At 37.6% G+C, this 16,987-nt stretch overlaps 2 protein-coding genes across 2 annotated transcripts; both read left to right on the top strand.

Moving 5' to 3' along the window:
* Window positions 1-3,831: 3,831 nt before the first annotated feature.
* Window positions 3,832-11,318, top strand: LOC114532592 (importin-4-like). The gene is made up of 35 exons (XM_028554135.1): window positions 3,832-3,964; window positions 4,047-4,139; window positions 4,538-4,617; window positions 4,697-4,738; window positions 4,862-4,892; window positions 5,052-5,153; window positions 5,291-5,338; window positions 5,432-5,520; window positions 5,627-5,669; window positions 5,810-5,875; window positions 5,962-6,312; window positions 6,437-6,490; window positions 6,589-6,698; window positions 6,807-6,841; window positions 6,943-7,016; window positions 7,312-7,444; window positions 7,533-7,600; window positions 7,672-7,717; window positions 7,836-7,894; window positions 8,000-8,054; window positions 8,160-8,239; window positions 8,348-8,391; window positions 8,464-8,575; window positions 8,656-8,753; window positions 8,881-8,958; window positions 9,042-9,099; window positions 9,170-9,272; window positions 9,394-9,584; window positions 9,668-9,847; window positions 9,922-9,972; window positions 10,120-10,274; window positions 10,507-10,639; window positions 10,923-11,027; window positions 11,109-11,178; window positions 11,269-11,318. The coding sequence occupies exons 1-35, from the start codon at window positions 3,899-3,901 to the stop codon at window positions 11,316-11,318; spliced, it is 3,153 nt and encodes a 1,050-aa protein (XP_028409936.1). The 5' UTR covers window positions 3,832-3,898.
* Window positions 11,319-11,595: 277 nt separating this feature from the next.
* Window positions 11,596-16,032, top strand: LOC114532747. Its single transcript, XM_028554326.1, has 7 exons — window positions 11,596-12,480; window positions 12,746-12,801; window positions 12,910-13,392; window positions 13,569-13,749; window positions 13,947-14,606; window positions 14,775-15,196; window positions 15,611-16,032. Exons 1-7 carry the CDS (start codon window positions 12,438-12,440, stop codon window positions 16,013-16,015), a joined length of 2,250 nt encoding a protein of 749 aa, XP_028410127.1. The 5' UTR covers window positions 11,596-12,437; the 3' UTR covers window positions 16,016-16,032.
* The last annotated feature ends 955 nt before the right edge of the window (window positions 16,033-16,987 follow it).

Genomic DNA, 16,987 nt, shown 5'->3' with positions numbered 1-16,987 from the left:
TACTAGTAGCATATTTCAGCATACCTTCCGCCGTTAACAGGGGACTTATACGTTTGGAGAAATGAACGCTGCCGCAATTTAGCGAAACGAAAAGCCATATCAACAAACAAGAAAGTACTAGTAGCATATTTCAGCATACCTTCCGCCGTTAACAGGGGACTTATACGTTTGGAGAAATGAACGCTGCCGCAATTTAGCGAAACGAAAAGCCATATCAACAAACAGGAAAGTACTAGTAGCATATTTCAGCATACCTTCCGCCGTTAACAGGGGACTTATACGTTTGGACAAATGAACGCTGCCGCAATTTAGCGAAACGAAAAGCCATATCAACAAACAGGAAAGTACTAGTAGCATATTTCAGCATACCTTCCGCCGTTAACAGGGGACTTATACGTTTGGAGAAATGAACGCTGCCGCAATTTAGCGAAACGAAAAGCCATATCAACAAACAAGAAAGTACTAGTAGCATATTTCAGCATACCTTCCGCCGTTAACAGGGGACTTATACGTTTGGAGAAATGAACGCTGCCGCAATTTAGCGAAACGAAAAGCCATATCAACAAACAGGAAAGTACTAGTAGCATATTTCAGCATACCTTCCGCCGTTAACAGGGGACTTATACGTTTGGAGAAATGAACGCTGCCGCAATTTAGCGAAACGAAAAGCCATATCAACAAACAGGAAAGTACTAGTAGCATATTTCAGCATACCTTCCGCCGTTAACAGGGGACTTATACGTTTGGAGAAATGAACGCTGCCGCAATTTAGCGAAACGAAAAGCCATATCAACAAACAAGAAAGTACTAGTAGCATATTTCAGCATACCTTCCGCCGTTAACAGGGGACTTATACGTTTGGAGAAATGAACGCTGCCGCAATTTAGCGAAACGAAAAGCCATATCAACAAACAGGAAAGTACTAGTGGCATATTTCAGCATACCTTCCGCCGTTAACAGGGGACTTATACGTTTGGAGAAATGAACGCTGCCGCAATTTAGCGAAACGAAAAGCCATATCAACAAACAGGAAAGTACTAGTGGCATATTTCAGCATACCTTCCGCCGTTAACAGGGGACTTATACGTTTGGAGAAATGAACGCTGCCGCAATTTAGCGAAACGAAAAGCCATATCAACAAACAGGAAAGTACTAGTAGCATATTTCAGCATACCTTCCGCCGTTAACAGGGGACTTATACGTTTGGAGAAATGAACGCTGCCGCAATTTAGCGAAACGAAAAGCCATATCAACAAACAGGAAAGTACTAGTAGCATATTTCAGCATACCTTCCGCCGTTAACAGGGGACTTATACGTTTGGAGAAATGAACGCTGCCGCAATTTAGCGAAACGAAAAGCCATATCAACAAACAGGAAAGTACTAGTAGCATATTTCAGCATACCTTCCGCCGTTAACAGGGGACCTTAAGTTTAGAGAAATGAACGCTGCCGAAAAAATGAACGCTACCGAAAAAATGGACGCTGCCGAAAAAATGAACCTACCGAAAAAATGAACGCTCCGAAAAATGGACGCTGCCGAAAAAATGAACGCTACCGAAAAAATAACGCTACGGAAAAAATGGACGCTACCGAAAAAATGAACCTACCGAAAAAATGAACGCTACGGAAAAATGGACGCTACCGAAAAAATGAACGCTACAGAAAAAATTGACTCTGCCGGAAAGCGAAACGAAAAGCATAGAATGAACCGTATTGCATGAAATATTGTAAATGCACTTATCTTTCCATTGTTTCTTTCGACATTTGCCAGGGTTGATTTGTGTTGATATGCTCCACAGTTGCTCATCATGAGTTGGTCATCCGCTTCAGTTTTTGGCCTTGATAGTTGTGCACATTTGAACAGTAATCTGTCAGAACATAACGTATATATATTTATCAAAAAATGTGTCACTACTTGAATTGCTTCACTGTAATAAGACACAAGTTTTATTTTACATGTAAATGCATTTCAAGTATTTTGAATCAAAATTGTTTAATCAATAAAACCAGGGCATCAGACTACTCCTGCTCAATCATTTCTTTCTCGGCTTTACACAAAATATATGCAACCACGAATTAAAAGATTATTATTCTTGTTCACGATTTTGTACAATTCTACAATTCATTAGCGGCTTTTTCGCCAGAAATTCTTTTGTAAGAAGAATTATTTTATGCTAAGCAGTTTCGTCGCTTCACTAGTCAATATAGTCAGCAGTATAGTTACTACATGTTGTACATTTATCCATGTCTTTTCCATATTTACGAAAAATAAACGGGAAGAAAAATACCATTTCATATTTTACTAATAAAGTACGAGAAAAGGAAATGTAATATACATTATAAAGCATCTAACTTTTACCTTTTATGGAGCAAGGTAGTGATGATTTTTCGAACTCTTCAATGCATTTGACTTTTTCAGTCTTGAATATAGCTTTGAGAAGCGATTTATCTTGCTCGCAATAAGCCTAAAACGACAGAAATTAACAGTTATTGTAAAGCAATTTCAACCTAAAGCACAATCAGAATATCATATCCAAGCACTTCTTTGCGAATAACCAAAAACATTGCTGAAGATTTAACGTCGAAAATTTTTCAACACGGACGCAGCCAAAATATGGCCGAACACGAGGTCAAATTCAACACAGAAATTTTCACTTTTAGGCCATGAATGTGGAGTACTTTACAATAAAACACAAGAACATACCTCTTTTCTTTGTCAGCCTTAAAAAAACAGTTTTAAAAAACTGAATTTAATGAATTTATTAAACTTTTTACAGCAATTCTGTTCTCAAGCAGCAAACCAGAACTTAACGAAATTTAAATTTTGAAAATGCCTCGCCCTCGTACTGTCACATGACAACGAATCACTAATCCTATTGGACAAAAAAAATTTACCCACTGTCGAGAGGTGGGAAGGTGGGAATCAGTGATGGGAATTTTGCAGTGGAATTTTGTCTGCGCTGGTCAAAAAATTGTGGGCGTACGGCGTAAAGCTCAGCTTCTTTAACGATCGAAGTGACGAAGTGGCAATTTTTTTTGAAGTTCAGACCAACGAACTTGCATTGTTAAAGTTTCATCTGGATCGAGGATAGCCAGATACGATTTTAAGCTGCGAGAAGATGAGGCAAAACACGCTTGTTAAAAATATTGTCAATTTTTTTAAGAGGGTCATGTAGCACCTCCAACAAGGTCTGATGCGATTGGTTGATGAGAAAGTTAATTATTAACAACATCGTTTTTAACGAATTCAATAATTGCAAACATTTGCAGTTAAATAATGTGAAATTACCCCAGGCAAAACGACACAAATTTTTTTATAAGACAGCTGTGGAGCAAGAAAATTTCTCTGGGAAACTACGGGTAAGTGAGTAGATACTTTTCAGCTTTTTAACTCACAGAATTTTTTTATTCGAACCACATCCGTCCCATATAATTATGAAAATAACATTGTTTCTTTGTATGTAAAAGAAAAAAATTGGAAAGCCGCCGACGCAAAAAAAATTTTGGAAAGGATGTAAAAAATCCCAAAAATCTCTCAAACAAGTATATGCATAGGAAATGCCTAATAGTAAGACAAACGCTTGGAAATTACAAGATTTAAGTTGTATTACCTTTAATTAATAGTCCGATCGGCGGATGTTGGACCATATGGGGTTGGACTTCCTTGTCTTCGGACCGGACTTTCACATTTTTATTGTTTTATCTTTGTTGATTCTGTTTCATATTCAGGGTATCTATAAGTCTTATTTTCACTCTTGATTTCAATAATTATAAATTTTATAATAATACAAGCGATATGTTTTTAATAAAGATAGCCCGAACAACACCGAAAAAGACGAAAATACAAAATAGACCATTTCAATACTTTATGTTACACGAGAACAACGTGGATCAAGCATGGCCGCCGAACTTGAAGAAATTTTAGGAAGACTTCTTGTTCCAGATAACGCTATTATTAAACAGGTGAAGAAATCTGTTTCAAATTGATTGAATATTGCGTGCAAACTTATTTATCTTACTTGACTTACTTGTCTAATATTTGCAGGCCACGGCTGAGCTGAGAGCCTTCTTCCAAAATCCTACCGATCAAATTGTGCCAATATTGGTGGCTGTATTAAGTTCTTCTCAAAGTCCTCAGGTACGATACTATCTAGTGTCGTGTACGTTAATATGCATGGAGACATATTTTATTATTGGAGACCCTCAATCACAGGTTCTTCTGAAGTTACTAACTGCTATCCCACTTGACCCACTAAAATTAAGAATTATAGTTATAATACCACACAATACCATACCATGCCATACCATACCATGCCATATCATACCATACCATACTATCTTATACCATACCATACCATACTATCTTATACCATACTATACACTCTCATATCACACCATACCATACCATCTCATACCATACCATACCATAGTATCTGTAGGGGACAGTACCATTAGTTTAGCTGGTACCAGTTTATAGTCATCAAGGCTGATCCAGTCTCAAGGAACTAGCAGTTGTATAACTTGCGTCTTATTTAGGCAAGGCAGTATGCCGCAATACTTCTAAGGCGTCGTGTTGTGAAACAATGGTTGAAACTAAACCTGGAACTTCGCAATTCGTAAGAACACTGAATTGAATGTTTCCAATTAGTTATCAGCTGAAAATTGGCATTTCTAAGTGGATTTTTTTTTGTAAAGGTTGAAACCTACGGTTTTGCAAGTACTTGTCAGGGAAACAGAGTGAGTAGCATTGGAACCGCATTGATGGTACCAAATCATACTACACTAGTTAGTGCAGTCATGTAGACATTTGTGTAATACCAATGGTACAAGAATATGTTGTATTTTGTTTTATATTTTTAGGCGAATTGTGTGCCACTCAACAGCGCAAATAGTAATGTGTGCTTACATTGTTTTGCCTCTTACATGTTAAATAACTAGCGTTTTTACTGAGAGTATTGAGTGGTTTTTACTTTACAGTATTCAAATTACATCCTTACCGTACAACTTCACTGGCGCTTGTCCGTATTCAAAATTCTATAATTTGTTATAGATTGGTGCTATTGCAAAGCATGAGTTACCAAACGAACAGTGGCCTCAATTATTTCAATTTCTCAATGAATATATCAAAAGTCCACAACCAGGACATAGAGAGGTAATCGATGAGACAGACTATTGCTCTATGCTGATTTGTCATGTCAGAATTGATAAATGACTTTGAGTATGAATGGTGAATGTGATGCAATGTCTTGTTGTAGTACTTTTGTAATTATTAACATTTAATATTTTAAGATGGCGATGTACGTTCTTAGTATCATTACTGAAACAGTTGGTGAACAGGTATACATCTAAAGAAGTCATCTCTTGAATTTTTTTTACGTTGTTCAACTTCATCTACTTGTATTCATGCAATGTAATATTTTTCATTTGTAGCTAAGGCCTCACTTTCCAGCGTTGTTTCATATTTTTTCAAAAACATTAGAGGACCAAGAAAATGAAAATATTTCTTTCTATACAGTTAGGTACTGTACGATTCCAAGTTGGTTTATTGATTCATTCACAAATTGCTGCATGAATTGTTTGACATGTTGCGACTATATGCTATTTTCACTTTGGTTTTCTCTTTAGATCTATCACAAATTTGGTTATTTACCTTGGTGAAGATGAAATAGTATGAATCAGCATCAATTGTTAGACTTGTATAATCTCCTTGGAAAATCTTACTTCCAGCTTAAATACAAAAATAGCAAAGCTATAATGTATTTAATTTATATGCTCAGAACTCATTGATCTGTGCTTGTGTTTTTTTAGAATCTTTTAAGACCTTTAATTCCAAAAATTATTGTCATTATCAAGAATCTAGTCCAGACAGATGAGGTATAGAGTTTTGTTTTCCATTTGCATGATTACATCCACAGGATTTATCATGTGTAATAAAGCAAGCGTTGTTATTTCTGTTTTAGGACAAGGCATGTGAGTGTATGGACGTGTTTGATGAGTTGGTCGACTCTGAAGTTGGAATTGTTATTCCTCATGTGAAATCCCTTGTTGAGTTCTGTCTGTATATTGCAATGAACACAGAACTTGGTGATAGTAGTAGAGTTAAAGCTCTCCACTTCATCAGCTGGATAATACGTGTCAAATCTAAGGTGATATTAAAGAACAAGTTATTGTCTCCAATTCTGTCAGTCGTGTTTCCGATCATGGCGACACGAGGTGAAGAAGACGTTGCTGATGGCGATTGTGAGGATGAGGAGGATACAGAAAGTCTGACTGAAGCTGAAGACAGCCGACCAAATGCAGTTGCAGCACAGGTATGGTTCAGAAAATTGTCCGACATTAGATAGAGCATGGTACTGACGTTATGAGGTGCATTTCAGAACATTGCCAGGATAATTAGATTACAGTACTTTAATTTTTCTTTGAATTGTTGTCAAGGTGGTAGATGTTCTTGCTCTTCATTTGGCGCCAGAGAAGTTGTTTCCACCATTGGTGAGTATTTGCAGTGCTAGTACATGTCCTGATTCTGCAGCCTTTTATTGCAATCCAATGAAATTTGTTGTGTGACACTTTGATTCTTGATGTTCTAGATGCAGCTTGTGGAACCAGCATTAACTCACTCTAATCCATATCACCGCAAGGCTGCATTAATATCGCTGGCAGTTCTGGCTGAAGGCTGTGCTGATTTTGTGCAAGAGAAGTAAGAGTCAATCGATCAACTGCATGAGAAGACTTGTGTGGTAAAAGTTGCATGCTTCAGACCTATTTTCATTATGAAATATTTGGGATTCTTTTTACAATTTCTCAGGCACTTGCAGACAGTCCTTCATGTGGTATGTCAAGGTAATTATTATCGTTCTCGTATCAGTGTGAAGTGATTGATTCTATTGCTAGTGAACTCTCAGTGAAGGGAAAACCTGGAGTGATATGTTTTTAAATTTCAGCATTATCAGACCATCACATTGTTGTGAGAAACGCTGCTTTATTTGCATTGGGACAGTTTGCAGAATACTTACAGGTACACTGGTACAGTACATTAATATGAAGGTCATCACTGTAGCTTTTCAATCTATCTGTACATACAAATAGTGCGCTTGTTCATATTGTAAATGCAAGTGCTCTGAACGAAAGTATAACTGTACTTATACTGGATGGTTAGCAGCTCTAAACTGGTATACAATGGTAACTAATATAACCTAAATTCGTTCTGAACTGCTCTTGCTAAGCTCCGGTATATATTAGACATTATGCACGAATTACTTTCTAAAGTAATTCAATATGTCATACTAACAAACAAATTTATTTATTTCTAGCCAGACATCAGTAAATTTGCTGCCATTATTCTGCCCTTGTTGTTTGACTATCTCGGACAGGCCGTTGGTAAATCGGATCCTCCCGGCATATCTCGGACATATTACGCTTTGGAGACATTTTGCGAAAACTTGGGTAAGAAATAACGATATTTCTGAAGTCGAACAGTGATTTGTGCTTGTGAAGTCCACCAGAGCTATTAAACCATCGTTGATTCTTGCAGGTGAAGGAATATTGCCGTATCTTCCGGCACTTATGGAGCAATTGCTAACCACATTATCAACTCCTCAGGTTTGAAACTATTGCAATATTTACTACCTTTAGTTTATAGTCATTTTGATCACTAAATCTGCTGTCTTTAGCCTGAAAGAATCAAGGGACTGGCGGTTAGCGCTGTTGGAGCCGCAGGTGAGAATGTTTGAAAACATTTTGAATCTATAGCACCTGGAAATTTTAAAACAAAGTAGGATAAAAAACCGATCTATAAAGTTGAAGTTTTCAACATGCTTTTCTTTCATTCCTTCAGCAAGTGCTGCAGGGAAGGAAATGTTGCCATATTTTCCAAATTTGATTGAAATCCTCAAGGTATTTATTTCAAACCTTTTGGTCTCTGATATGGCGACTGATATCGCATCATTATAAAATGATATAATGTGTTTTTATTTCATTTTCTATCTCAATTATGAACAGAGTTACATATGCAATCCAGTTTTTGATGGCAGTCAGATTCAAGCTCAGTGTATTGGTAAGTGTAGAGACTAAGTACTGTACAATATTGCTGATAATAATGTGGAGTGAAAAGGATTATTTAGCACATAGCTAAGAGAACGTTTTGTGTTTTGCATTCCAGACACAGTTGGTATGCTCGCTCGGGTTATGGGCAGGGAACATTTTTATCCAATTGCGGAAGAATGGATAAAGATAAGTTTGGTGAGTTGATTCAGGGATATAAAATTTTTAAAGCTGATATTTTTTCTTGAGGTATAATTTTTGTATCTTATCAGTTCAATCTCAAACTTATTTTTCAATCTTATGCAGGAATTAATTGAAAGGTTAAACGATCCTGATGTACGAAGATGTGTGTAAGTGAGTCTTGGAGACTAGCCTAGGAAAGAAAAGACCAGAAAATTTCAAATTTTTGCATTGTTATTTAGATACGGGCTTTTTGCGTCACTCTCAACCTTTCTCAAACAAGACATGGCCACTTACTTACCTGCAATTTTGACACACATTTTGAATACTCTTCGTTCAACTGATGGTTTTGTGGTAAGCCTTGTGAAGCTTGTTTATCAAATATCATCTTGAATTAACGTCAAATCAACGAATTTTTTATTTCGCTCTATCAGACTTACTATAATGGTGAAGGAGACCCAACTTTTCTGATCGAGGATGAAAATATTGAAGAAGAACAGGGGGATGACAGCGACGATGATTCCGTAGCAGGGTAATATATTTCAATATATCGTAGCAATAAATAACGGTACGTCACGTAACAACTCGTGATGTATCAAATTATCTTGATGACGTCACATCCCATGACGTTGCGTGACGTCATAATATTGTTGTATAAGGTATACAGTTGAGAACGCGTACATGGATGAGAAGGAAGATGCGTGCAATGCTGTTGGAGAAATAGCTGAGAATACGCAGTAAGTTCACTGGAATATTTGTGTTAATCATGGCATACTTGTGGATGAATGAGCTGTGATATTTTACCATCTCTCATCCGCAGAGCAGCATTCCTTCGTTTTATGGACGAGACAATAAACGAGGTCTTGAAGTTACTCCAGGTGCGTACCATATTTAGAATATTATGACATATGAAGTTCCTTATCATTGTGCTGTCCTTGCTTGCTTTAGTTTCCTCATACTGGTGTTAGGAAAGGTTCAGTCACTTCAATGAGTCAGCTGTGTCGGTCTCTACACTCAATATTAAACAATATCAACGAAAATAAGACGTTTCGTAAGTTTTAACGTTTCCACTTTCTCAAAATGAATATTGGAGGATCTGTAGAAACTTGGATGAGTAAAGCGTCCTTTTGATCAATTTCTTGGTTTGATCATTTTTATATCTCATCGTCCAGTATTTGGTGTTGTAAACAACTACGTGGCAACGATGATCACGATGATCAACCAAGACAAGGATAGGACAGTCGTGATGGCGATCCTCTCGAGTATGGAGGAAATGTTAAAATCCATGAAACAGGAAGCCTTACAAGGACCTGGAAACTTTGAAGGGATTTGTGCCGCTCTTAAAAACGTTCTCATGTCCAAGGTGGGTCAGTGACACGAGCTTTTGTCGTCTTTGAAATGCTTCTTGCTTCTCATTTTACAAACATCGCGTACTTTTTACTACAGACCCGTTGTCAAGACAACGATGACGAGGATATCGATGGAGAGAATCAAGAACAAGCTGAACTTGACGCAACGTTGATTGAGCATGCTGGTGACGTTATTCCTAAGCTAGCCACCGCTGCACCTGGACACGAATTTGTGGCGTATTTTGCTAGCTTGTTGCCATGGTTTCTTAAACGAATGGTACCGTAGTTTATATGAGTGAGTTACTTCTAACCATAGGGTGTGTCGTCAAATATTTTTGTTTTGTTTTTTAGAAGTCTGCGTTGGTTTCAGATCGTTCGTTTTCTGTTGGAACCGTGGCGGAGGTGAGCGTCTCTGAAATCACTTGTAAACTCTCCAAATTGCCCTACTGATAGGTTGAGTGAGTTATAACTCTCATTGAATCATCGTTACTCCCGGAGGAAAGTACGCCCGCCCTGAATCATCCTGACCAAACTCTCTTTTTTCCAAAGATTATTCTAGCGATGGAATTAAGAATTGTTCCTTTCGTTCCTCATCTCTACCCTGTGTTTATGAAACTCCTGAACGATGAAGATGACGAAGTGCGAGGAAATACTTCTTATGCTCTTGGAGTTCTAGCGGCGTATGGTGGAGATCCTGTATTTGTGTATCCTTTGTTTCTTACCTCATGGGAGAGGCCTGTGGGAGAGGTGTGCGGGGTAGGTGTGGGGGGAGGTGTGCGGGGAGGTGTGCGGGGTAGGTGTGCGGGAAGGTGTGCGGGGTAGGTGTGGGGGGAGGTGTGGGGTGTGACTGTCACTTTGTTGAAGAACGGGATCCTGTTTAAAACATGCGCTTAGTTTACAGTCGTGGATCTATCTTCCTTGACGTAATAATTGTAGACATTATCCAGAAATTTTAGAAGGACTGTTTTTCCTGTTAAAACGAGAGCACGAAGTTCGTGTGGTTGACAATATTTGTGCTGCCGTTTGCCGCATGATTTGTGCAAATATTAGTAAAGTTCCCATGGAACAGGTTTGTACAAGATCTTAGATGTTGCACGAGGACTCCTTAGATGGCTTTGAATAATAATAATAGATAATCACCGATAATCATTGATAATCATGTCTTATATAAATTTAAGGTTATAGACTATCGTATATATAGTCATAGATAATAGTAGATAATGATAATCATTCAGTGATATTCATAGGTATCTCTTATATTTAATCAAGGTTAATCGTAGAATATCGATTGTTGGCATACACAATAATCATTATGCTGTCAAAAAATTCTAACGAGAACTGTTGTTTTTTAGACTTTCCCCGTGTTGCTCCAGTGTCTTCCATTGAAAGCGGACTTTGAGGAAAACACAACAGTGTATTCCTGTATCGTGCAATTGTTTAACAGCGAACATCCTGAGGTATTGCTCAGTTCCCTTGATCATTTAAGTTTGTTATTGTTGATGAAATAGTAAACTCGTGTGTAACTCTTTTCTCAATAGGTTACTCAAAATATTGTACCGATAATTAAAATCATCAGTCAAGTTATAGCGACTTCGACAATCACAGAAGGTAACTGGAATATTGTATGTTATTCGCTTCTATGTCAGAAAGATAGATTAAGCCATCTAGTGTAGAACTGGATGAAACTGTTCAATTCAGAAACAAACAAACAAACAAGCGCCGGTTCCAATAATGATGAGCGTGCATGATCTTGAACTAAATCCACTACGAACATTTCTCAGGAATCGTTCCTCTAAACCATTACACTTCTTTCCTCCCTATATTTCCATTAATTTCGCTTTCAGAAACGCCGCCGCCTTGTTGCAAATGTCAAATACAATCAGACAGCGTAATCCTCAAGAATTCGATTCCGACTGTAGCCTTTGAATGAAATAATTCAAAAGCAAGGATAAGAATTAGATCTCGTTGTAAACGTGTGATGGGACGACTAAGAATAGCCATATTAAAACAAGAGTGAGAGAGGGGGGAGAGAGGAATACATTATTCTCGATATCAAAAATGTTTCAAGATAGTCAGGTATGGATTTATGAATATTACTGAACAGAGTTTTCCTGATAAGATGCACGATTTTAAATCGTGTCTTTCTAATGTAATTGACGCCATTCGTTGGCCAAGTCTGTCTTGCATGTGGTCTTGGCGACTTCAAATGTGGATGGTAATGGTATTGCTGGGCAAAAAACAATTCTTGTGGTAATAAAAACCGACCGTTCGTAATAGACTTGTAAACATATTGGAGTGAAAATTTCCTAATCAATTGCTGAACATTACTCTATGTTCGACTTTGAAACTTACAGCAGCTAGAGTATTGTAATTATAATCCGCTTGTATAAAGTATACTTGAAAAACCTGTTTTAAACTGGTTTATGTCATACCCGTCTTTATTGCCACCTGATTTAAGTGGTAATTTTCATTAAACATTTATGGCTTCTCCCTGTCCTCAATTCGCTTTCTGACGTATACAAACTGGTGGTCCAAACACAGGACATTATCCTGTTTGCTCTTAAGCCGAAGTCCCAATAATTTCTTTAATAGCTGAATAACATTGCTTTTGTACTAAGAGTCGTCCGGTCTCGTCACTTTTTCGAACAATTCTTCTCCAATCGTTTTATAATTGACCTTGCTATAAATTGCACATTAATTATTTATGCTTTTCGGAGTTGTCTATGCGACATTATTATTTTGCCGTATGTTGTGGTAACTGGTTTATGAAATAAAAATATGGCGAAGTCTTTTTAAACGTTATCAAAATGGAACTGCTATTGAAGCTAGGATACGGTTAACTTTGGCTTGACGAAATCCTGACAAGAATGGCAGAAAACGTGCATCCAGTCTTTGTTCTAGTATTTACAGGTACGTTTGTCTCGTGTCTAAAGTCTACCTGGAACTCTGAGTATGAATAATCATGCATATTTTTCAAAAATTCTCATATTATTACATTGCAAAATTTAGTAATAAATAGGAGTACATACGTGACACTTGTAAAACAGAAACTTTGATACTGGAGAAAAGATTCATGTCGTGTTACTAAACTCTAAAGCAATCAACGTATTGTTGTTGTAAAGATATACGCTACCTAATTACCTCGCAAGTTACGAATGAAACTTTTCATTTTTAGTGTTTTGCTGTCAACAGTTATCTTCAAATGCCCAAGTGCCTCAAACGAGCTCCGAGGTATGTAACTTTGAGAATTGAGATGTAAAAGTGGAAGCCTTATAATGAACTACACTCGAAGTTTATATTTATCATATTTACCTGTTGTTTTCTATCTTAACACTCTAGGTGGCAACGTTACTGAATTCATTCTCGAAACCATTAAACCTTACCCTAGGAAGAACATTCTTAACAAAAGTTCAAAATTCAGAAACTGGACTTTGTCTCAACCTTACTCACAACGAAACAAAGCATAAAACCTCTGTCGTTGATACATCTCTCGTGTCTATTCATGTAAAACTCGTGAATAAAACAAGTTTCATGGAGAAGAAACTAAATTTTCCCTGCCTGTCCTGTCCTAATCTTACAAGCACCTCCCCCACAGCAAAATTTGTGTTCAAAAATGAAACCGCTACATCTTGTTTGGCGGGATCGAGATTTGCAGATGATTTTCAAATCGTGGAACAGAGTTCATCCAGGCTAACAGACGTGTTGTCCTTGTCACTTTTTGATAAGAACATGCGTTTTGTTAATCTAAGTGGAGAAGAGTCCGTTCATTTGGAGATGCCATTAGTAAAGATGCCAAATACTTCTCGTTCGTTTAAATTATGGGTAAGCTAATATTCTTTATATAATTATTGTTTATGTTGTTATTTATGGTTAGGAGTATAAATTTTGACATGTCTGACGTTGAACGTTGTTTATTTTATAGTTAATTATTATTTATCATATTTTCATTTATATAGCTCTATCCATCATTTATAATTTTTACTCATTTTCTTCTTTAGTGTGTTGGCCGTCCGTTCAACGCTATGCAATGGTCAACATCATTCTGTACGACCAACCAAACCTTGATATCGAATAATCAAACAAACATTGTGAGATGCAACTGCTCGATGCTTGGGTATTTCACTGTTTACGTTGATTATTCTAACAGTCAAAATGGTTCAGGACCTTGGAATAATGGCGGTAATTGAAAATATTTTATTCTGTTTGTTATCACAACACTTTTTTGCAGAGAACGTTGATGTAAGCAGTTACAAAAGTTCACGAATTATTCTTTCTACTGTTTCAACTGTTTGCTTGGGCTCAAACTTAAATAGAATCCAAATCATTATTTGCATGAATGTTTCTAGCTCTTAACCGGGCTTGCTCTATTTTTATAGGTGGCAACTCCGGCGGAAATTCTGGTTCTGAGAATCCAGGTGGCAGTCCGCCTGCAATCCCCGACCCAGAGGCACGACTCTCTCTGAGGTTGGACGCAGACTGCAGTATTCTCTCCAACGAGACCACCAAAGCTAACTTCTTAAACTCAACCAAGTACAGCGTCGCACTTGCTTTAAATATATCAACAGGCAAAATTACTAACATGATCGCCTATTGTGGTAGTATCGTAGTCAACTTCACTCTTCTTTCTCCGGATGGAACCAACAGCACGCTCAATACTTCGCTTCTGAAGTTAGCAGATTTGGTTAAAACAGATTCTCTTAAGGTTCCTGTAGAAAACAGCAATATTTTGCCACTCACATTGGGGATTCAAGTCGACTTCAATCTCACCATTCCCACAAGTCTTGTATCACAACATTACATCAGGAAAACAGCGACAACACCGACGATAAAGACCACAAAGATTCAGCCGTTGGTCATCGATTACACGCCATTTATGATATCTGTGGCAGTGATCACTTTCTTGATTGTCGCGTGCATCTGTGGGACGTGTTGCGCCCATTCCTGGTATTTAACCAAAAAGAAATACACAGAGTTTAACAGCGACAAGGTGAAACCAAAAGTTGAAAAACCAGTTGTTGTTGTAGAAGACGAGGAAGGTGAGTGACATTTTAATCCTAGCTTTCTACAAAATGTTTTGTAAATGATTGAACAATTAAATTCACCATTACACCTTTGAACTCTTTTCACTATTCTTGAATTATACACAATACTTCTGTATCTATCCATTCAAATTTCTCCCTGAATTTTTATTTTCCTGTATATAGAAGCAGCTCCTCCTGAATTCCCAATGACTTTCACCGAACGTCCTAAAGTTAACGAACGTCAGATGGCGAAATACGACTGGGCGAGAACGTCTTTTGCGCAGGAACAAATCGCCACGAGCGCTTTCGTCACTGACGCGGCAGCAAAGGGACCAAGATTGATTATGGATGATTCCGACGAGGAGTCGGATGGACAGCACCCCCCTGGAGATGTAGCTATTAATATGGAGGGGACTTCTGAATCATCTGAGAATGAGGGGGGCACTGGAGAAAGTTCATCTGATGAATACAACGACGAAGAGGAATATGATCCAAGGAATTATGAATGTGAGGATGATTTACAAGGGCATGAATCACGCGGTAGCCTCCCACGGGCTGAAGAAGAGATTGGTCAGGAGAAAACGACAGAACATTGTGAAAATCAGGTGGGTGTTATCAGCTGTTTATGTTCTAGACCTACGACTGTCTTCTAAAAGCCCACTCACACTCAAACTCATTGAGTGGGAGATCTCAATCACCTCATAGCGACTCCTTTGCGGTATTTCTATTCCAAATAGAGCTTCTTTTGCTCTAATGATTTACTTCAAATATCTCTATTGAAATTAAGAAAGGACTGTCCCACTGATGAGTGATAACAGAAATGTTACACTCAATGAATGTGACAGTGAGTGAGCTTTATGAATACGGGCGTAGGTTCTTTATTTTGTGTATGTCTTTGGGGTTGCAATCTAATCGATCTAATCGTAAACTCCCGTTTCCGAAGTTTTGGATTGTCGTCGAAGTCGATGTTTATTTTCACTTTTGATTTAAAACGATACCATTTCTTTCCATTATTGTAGGACGTACAAGAGGATGGAGGAGGTGCGGAAGACGAAGAAAGAACTGGGAAAAAGATGACAGAAGATGACAGACAGGATGATGAAGATGACAAACAGGATGATGAAGACAGTAGACAGGATGATGATGATGACAAACAGGATGATGAAGATGACAAACAGGATGATAGCAACGAGAATGATAATGAAAATGATGATGTAGCACAAGATGATGACGCCACAAGTGATAACATGCAGGATAATAACGTCAATGATGACAAAGACATTCATGATAACGAAGACGATAGTGGGACAATTGAGGACAACGAGGGTACTCCAGAAAGGTCACCATCACGCAGTGACGGTGGTTCATCTAGAATGGGTGGAGTGGCGGCCACAAACGGAGGCTTGCCCGAACCTTCCATGTGAGGAATGAAATCAAGCCTCAAAGAGAGAAAAATATCCTTTCTTCTGTCCATCCTGGACATCGTTAAAGATGTGGCACAAATATTCTCTGTTGAATAGCACCTTTTGATATTATTTGTGTAAGCACATAAATTAGTCTTGAGATGAGCTGGTGAGATTCATCAAATTCACTCTGAAGTGGAAATTTGCAAAACGTGCACAAGCAAATAGAGCTGTAAATGCACGAGACACATCACAGGATCATAATTGATGGCACAAGAGAATTAAAAGACCCTTTCACATCGATATCAACTCACTAAAACACTTGCCAGAGATCATTTTGAAATTTATATATACTTTATACGCATCCCTCGTAAACATAACGTGGAATATTTCTCATATTTTCATTGTAAACTCTTAAACGCAAATTTAATAAAAATAGATTAATAAAAATAGGAGATTTAAACGATGCAATAAATGAAGTAAAAACTCTTTTTATCATTGTGGTAGTTTATGGAAATCCGACTTTATCCAATTCACGGAGTTCATTGATAATCTCAGTCTCATTCCCGTCATGCTTGAGATTCCGAGTTGAAAGGCGCGACGGGCGTGGGGGCGAGTATTGATGTTTTTAGATTTTTTTGTGGGAGTTTCTTGTCATGTCTGAAACAAACATGGAAATTAGAACGCTCAACATGCGTAGATAAACGCCTTCAATGTCATTATATCTCAAAGTCCATGTCTGAATAAGATAAAAGAAATAAATAATCATTGCCTTATCGTTCCTTGTCGTCTTTCATGAATGTCTAGCAGGAAAACATTAAAAATTCATGTCCCAAGATAAGAGCAAAATCCTGTCATTACTCGTTAAATTACTGCAAAATTATATCGTGTAACATCTTTCAGTTTTACAAGCATGCCGGTGGAAGTGAGATGTACTATGAAAAATGATTTTTTTTCATAGCATATTTTACCTCGTTGAAGTTTTAAGAAATG

The sequence above is a fragment of the Dendronephthya gigantea genome, unplaced genomic scaffold (assembly GCF_004324835.1).
Source record: "Dendronephthya gigantea isolate DGI-Jeju-01 unplaced genomic scaffold, DenGig_1.0 000080F, whole genome shotgun sequence".
Classification (NCBI taxonomy): domain Eukaryota; kingdom Metazoa; phylum Cnidaria; class Anthozoa; order Malacalcyonacea; family Nephtheidae; genus Dendronephthya; species Dendronephthya gigantea.
This window is presented reverse-complemented; position numbering and strand designations above follow the sequence as displayed.

Coding starts and splice junctions, on each gene's coding strand:
- LOC114532592 (XM_028554135.1), top strand. CDS start 3,899: ATGGCCGCCGAACTTGAAGAAATTTTAGGAAGACTTCTTGTTCCAGAT. Junction 4,618..4,696: donor AACCTGGAACTTCGCAATTC/GTAAGAACACTG, acceptor TTTTTTGTAAAG/GTTGAAACCTACGGTTTTGC. Junction 6,699..6,806: donor GCTGATTTTGTGCAAGAGAA/GTAAGAGTCAAT, acceptor ACAATTTCTCAG/GCACTTGCAGACAGTCCTTC.
- LOC114532747 (XM_028554326.1), top strand. CDS start 12,438: ATGGCAGAAAACGTGCATCCAGTCTTTGTTCTAGTATTTACAG. Junction 12,802..12,909: donor TGCCTCAAACGAGCTCCGAG/GTATGTAACTTT, acceptor TTAACACTCTAG/GTGGCAACGTTACTGAATTC. Junction 13,393..13,568: donor CTCGTTCGTTTAAATTATGG/GTAAGCTAATAT, acceptor TTTCTTCTTTAG/TGTGTTGGCCGTCCGTTCAA.